Consider the following 6,173-nt stretch of genomic DNA (forward strand, 5'->3'; position numbering starts at 1 on the left):
ATTTGTTTGCTTTCACTTTGTTTAACATACACTGTCCTGTTGGGTATTCACATCTTTATCATCACATGGCTCACAATGCTCTGGGTGTAGATTAGAGCGCAGTGAATTCAGATAAAGGTTACCAATGATACCTACTGTTGTGTCAGTTGGGTCAAAGCAAATTTTGGCAATTCCCCATCCCTCTCTCCATCACTGAATGTCTGACCCCCTCTTTCCAGTACTGCACTGAAGTGGGTTCAGATGTTCACAAAATGATCAAATCCCAAGAACATGCAGACCACATGCTTCTGATAACAACCACCTTATTAGGTTATTTGATATCCTGTCCATGCAGCAGCAATCACACCGTCTCCAAAAACCCCTGTTCCATCAATATGACAGCATGTGCAAACAGCCACAGCAAAGATAGTCTTGCATTGCCAGTTGCTGCTCCATCTCTTCTTCAACTCCCTTCTGCTCAACTACTAGGTGATCTAAGGCAGCCCTTCATCAGTTTCATTCTGTACAATGATTGATTGGCCTCTATGACTTCATATAGATGGCACCAGGTTTTAGTATTAAACCTCTGCTTATCCTTTCAACATCATCAGCTTGTATCACAGAAACCATCCCTGCTAGAGTTAGGTTCAGTTAGCTCTGCACTTGAAATAAAACCCAATTCCATGGGCTATTAAACAGCTGGTATTGGAGTGGCTAAACTAGATCAAACCTGGATTTATCTTCTGGTCTGAGGAGATCCTATGTTATCACTAGAAATCCCTATCGTTATAAAGATGTTTAAACCACACTAGGCTTTCTATGTGTGTTCAGGGTTTTGAAAGCTGTTTTCTGCAAAGAACATGCAATGCTGCTAGCATCAAGCAAAACATCGTTACCACTTCGAATACACTGCTCATGAAAGCCCCAACAAGTTTTTGTCAGAGAAGTTCTTGTGGCGTTAATGCAAGAAGCTGGGAAAGGAATGACAAAAGCGAAACGTGAGCTGAGGTATATGAGCAAGAAATAGATGGGCAGCTACCCCTTTCACCAAAAAATAGGAAAAAACAGAAAGAAAAAAGAAAAAAGAAAAAAGAACTCGTTCTCATTATCTGATGGTAATCTAATACATCACGAGCCCAATTTGCCAGGCATGATCGACACTCTACCTAAAAAGTAAAAGGTCACTCCTGCTAATAAGACCATTATCAAGTAACTTCTTAAAAATAGCTTCCTTTCTGAGCAGAGAAAAAGCAGCTACAAGTGTCACAATACAAGATGCTTCGATTAGATGCCCTTCATAGGCCACCGAAAAATGCAGCTGAGAAGAAGCGGGATATGCTGAAAGTGAGTGCCAGAACAAAATCTCATGTACAACGAGCACTGATTAAACCCATAATACTAATTAACAGACTATTTCTTGGAATGACTACCTTCATTCCGCACTAGCTGCTTCTTCGACTTAATGCCATTAGAGGTAGCTTCTACGACACCATCAGCTAATGCAATATTACGAAGCCCTTCTTGCACAGCATCACAGTCTCCAATCCACTCCCCATACGCCGGAAGAGATACTGAACCCAACCACGAATGCTGGAGGCATGGACCAGCAGTGGGCCGTTTGTCAGGATTGAAATCCAGTAATGGCACTAAAAAATCAGCGAACTCCTGTGCATCTTGCTCGGAAAAATCGTATTTCTCTATTAACACGTTGTCCAAAGGCCAATACTGTAATCTTCGAATGTGCCGCAGGTCTCCATGCCGGTTAAAATAGTCACGGGAATGCCTCCCTGATAAAGCAACCTGCAAAATCAAATTGATTTTTATCAGACAGGAAGAAAATGAGATGGTGCCTTCAATTATATGATCGCTGTAGAAATAACGCTGATGCAGCTCTGAGCAGAAGAAGAGAGGTAGTCAGAAGTAAAGAGAAGAAACGAACCTTGCGTGGCATACGACCCAATAATTCCATCATAAGCGCTAAATGATCCTGCGAATATAAACGAGCGCCATAGCTTAGAGAAAGTCTCATGCCGACTCAGATTACAGTGCACAAAATCAAAAGGACCCCTGCTTCAAAGGGGCTACACGTCACTAACCGAAGACATCTAAATTCGAAGACTCACCTCATCTCTGTCAAAGTCATCTCCACTTCGGGGATCAAAAAGGACGTCTCCAGTGGCCAGCTCAAAAACAATACACGCAAATGACCATATGTCAGCTGGAGTGGAATATTTTGAACCCAGCAGAACTTCTGGACATCGATACTGCCGCGTTTGAATATCAGCAGTAAATTGCTTATAGGTCCAACAAGCATTCCCCAAATCCACTATTTTACATCGCAAATCCAGTCTGCTCAAGTCCTCTGACAGAGACGAAATGCGTCCACTTTTGGGTGCATCGCTGACACTTGGAGGATCTTCTTCTTTTGCATTTGATTGCTCGTCGCAAACATCTCCACTACCATCCTTTCCACCACGCAACCCGTCTGTTGCATTTATGGTCTCTGCAAGTTCTTGGGCAAAATTGTGCAGTTCTTCCTTTTCCAACTTCGACACGCGCGAATCCATGTCAGCATTTTCTCTTTCCCTATCGTTGCCATTCCCACTTGCTTTCTTTGCATTTCTTTTCGCCTTTTTCTTCTGATTCTTAGAAAGACTTGGAGGAGGTGCCTTGTCTACGCGGGAAGGAGTCTGCGGTTTTTCACCAGGACTTGGGAACACCGGCGGTACATAATCGGAATTACGAGGATCCTTGGTGGGATCCAATGGAGAGAATAGTAGAACATTTTCAGGCTTCAAGTCAGTGTGGATGATGGAGAGCTGCCGGTGCAGGTAATCAAGGCCTATCAAAATTTCCCTTGCAAGCTGCTTCACCATGTGCAGCGGTAAACCCCTGTAATTGTACGCTTTAATGAGCGTCAGAAGATTGTCCCCTAGGTATTCAAAAACCATGCACACATGTGTTCCATTCGGACCCGTATGCTTAAAGTGGTCTAACAATTTCACCACTCCCCTACAGTCCCCAGGGTCACCTTCCGCAATCTGCTTCAATATTGTAATCTCATCTTGCGCCGCTTCCGTGTAATGTTGTGCACTCTTTTGAACTTTCAGAGCCACATATTTCTGCACTCCACACAGACACATTCAATCATCAGATCACTCTCCAGTTGAATCCTCATCCCACACATCCACAAACGCATCCTCTCCTGTCACGCGCCATGACAAAAACTACGATACCCATAAACCTCACAGCTCAGACGCAGGTCTTGCCTTGCATAGCACTCCCGTTTCCTGTAAACCACGTGATCCTAAAATCCACCACCTTGTATGCCGTTGCAACACACACACACACACAAACCCTAAACGCTCACAGACTCCAAACTGCCTTCCACAAAGAGCACCAATCACCAGTGCAATCAGCCCAGGGCAATGGAAAACAGCACACGACCATAGCGCACCTTGCCATGCGTGTCCCAAGCAAGCCAGACAGTAGAAAAGTGCCCCCATCCAAGCTTCCGGTGCACAACATACCGACCATTGTGAAACCAGTCGCCAATGCGCACAGCGTGGTAACCCCCACGCCGGTACTCACCGCTGCCCTCGTCCTCCGATTCCGACACGTCGCTACTCTCTCTACTATCCCAGCTCTGCACACTCCCCTTCCTCACCTTCTTCACCTCCCCTCCCTCCTTACGCTCGCCTCCCTTCCCTGCCATCCCTGCTTCCTCTTCCTCCTCCTCCCACCACCACCACCAAGTAGAACGATGGTGTGCAGTTGTGGCGGTGGCTACCGGCGCGAGACAAGAAAGGCAACTCCCCCTCGCGAAGCGTCGCTCGGACGCGTCGCTTCTAAACTAACAATCCGTTGCCTGCTGTGAGAGCTTGCATTGACACTACTAGTAACTGCAAAAAAGGCACTCCCTGGCTCTGGTTCTGGTTCTGGTACATGGCTGTGGAGCCTCCTGACACGATCGCCCTGCGCAGCACCATGACTTGTCGTAATTCATTGTTTCCGGGAGATTGAGCGTTCCTGTGAGAAGCGAGCTTGATGCCATGCGACGAGATTTGACGTGATTTCGATGCAAACATCGATCGATCGATCCGTGTTCCTGCAAACAGCAAGAAAGACGCAGGAACGACGTCGACAAAAACAACGAGGACGAGGACACGAGGAGGCTCCAGCACCTCCGCTGCGACACGGTGACAGGTGCTCTAGGCGCCTTCGCCTCCCACTACCGCGGCGCCACAATTCTGTCGCCTTAAACCCCTAGACATCGCTGGGTCAGGTGTGAAAAGGGTTTTTCGTGTCGGTATGAAGGTTTTGTATATTTTTTTTTAGGAGTGAAAAACGGCTGTTTGGAAAGATATGTTAAATTTCTTTTTGTATTTTTTTTTGAGGGAATGTCAAACATGGTGTTGAGTAACCACTACTTGTACCAACAAAGTGTTTTTGAAGATTTGATTGTGTGTTTTTAAGTGATTGTTGCAAAAACTTTAAAATATGTAATAATTTAATCACAAAAATATCAAACATGAAGTTTCTTTAAAATTAGTTTACTTCAAATGAAATGCTGTTTAAAGTGAGACATATCATTTCCAGGAATAACATGTTGCATCACATAAAAAGCCAAAACATAACCAATTGAAATCTCATGTCTTTTATGTTATTTTATTATACTTTAATTATTTTTTTGTTCACTTGAGTATGCATGTGTATCTTTTGTGTAGGATAGAATGGTATTAATGTGTACATACAATGTGGCGTATTTAAAGAAAATTTGTTTGGATGGACATAGAAATAATATTTTATTATTAGATTATTTTTATTCATCACATGATTAAATATATAAAAAATTTGCCGAAATTTAAATATTTATGTATTTATAGTATTTTTATTTTAAAAAAATATTATAAAAAAATATATTAATATAATATATGTATTAAATAAATTCATGGTCATAGGTAATTGAGCTTTAATGTATATATATATATATATATATATATACATACTTGAAGCAAATGCAATGATTTTAATTCATATAGAACTAATAAATCTTCATTGAAAAAATCGTATTTTCAATTTTAAAACATAAAATATTATTATAATATTTATTATTATATTCTTATTTAAAGATGTATTATTTTTAAAATATTAATCAAAATCAAAAAGTAAATAATCAATAATTAAATAATTAAATGAAAATAAAATATGTAGATTAAATTTAAGCAATAACATATTTTTTAATTCTAAAAATTGAATAAAAATAATTTTTTATTTGGTATTAGAAAAAAGATCTTTTTGGAGCCAATAATATCTTTTATACATAATCTTTAATAACAAGTTTATTCTTATAGCATTCTATAAATTATTTGCATTATATTTGATTTATCTGCAATTAATAGATAATTTTTCTTATATATGAAGGTATAAAAATATAATTATTACTATGAAAAAAATTATATTTTTAATCTAATTATTTTTATTTATATTATAAAATTTCTTTTATTATAGTAAAATTAATAGATTATATAATGATTATATAAAAAACAATGTGCTATACAAGTAAGAATATAAATGATTTAGAAGGTCTCTAAGAAAATTCTAATTCTTCAAGTACTTGTGTTCTTACAAATACACTTATTTAGGTATATATTAGTAATAATGAAAGAAAGTATGCTTTTGTTTACATCTATTATTTTGAACTTGTAATAATATCTATTTAATAGAAGGTGATGGTTTATATATATATATATATATATATATATATATATATATACATATAGCCTAAATTATCAATTAAACTCTCTTATTACTATACAAATCTTAAAATTCTTTATTATGCTTAATGTTGTTATATTCAAAACATCTTATTTAAAATTTTTGATAATATAATGTATTTTATTTCATATTACATGAACAATAATCCTTTGCACTATCAACATAGTGCCAAGGACATAAATTTCAAAGAACTAAAAGATCAACACATTCTTGTGTCATAAGGAAAGATTGGAGAATCACTTAACAATAGTATAATATTAAGCTAGAATGATTATTATCAAAGATAAGAATATTAAAAAGTCTTAAAATAAGACTAGAGATTAAAAAGGTATTGACAAGAATAAAGAAGGCTTCATTCTTACCTTCAAATATATTATCTAACTCAGAGCTACATGAAAACATTTTATAGTACCTCT

The 6,173-nt window shown here is 38.3% G+C and overlaps 1 protein-coding gene across 1 annotated transcript; it reads right to left on the minus strand.

Moving 5' to 3' along the window:
• Positions 1-1,054: 1,054 nt before the first annotated feature.
• On the minus strand, positions 1,055-4,156 carry LOC112292012 (uncharacterized). Its single transcript, XM_024540084.3, has 4 exons — positions 3,437-4,156; positions 2,103-3,101; positions 1,919-1,966; positions 1,055-1,779 (listed from the first exon to the last, which is right to left on the minus strand). Exons 1-4 carry the CDS (start codon positions 3,692-3,694, stop codon positions 1,390-1,392), a joined length of 1,695 nt encoding a protein of 564 aa, XP_024395852.1. The 5' UTR covers positions 3,695-4,156; the 3' UTR covers positions 1,055-1,389.
• Positions 4,157-6,173: the final 2,017 nt, after the last annotated feature.

Source organism: Physcomitrium patens, chromosome 15, assembly GCF_059467195.1.
Source record: "Physcomitrium patens ecotype Gransden chromosome 15, ASM5946719v1, whole genome shotgun sequence".
Lineage (NCBI taxonomy): Eukaryota > Viridiplantae > Streptophyta > Bryopsida > Funariales > Funariaceae > Physcomitrium > Physcomitrium patens.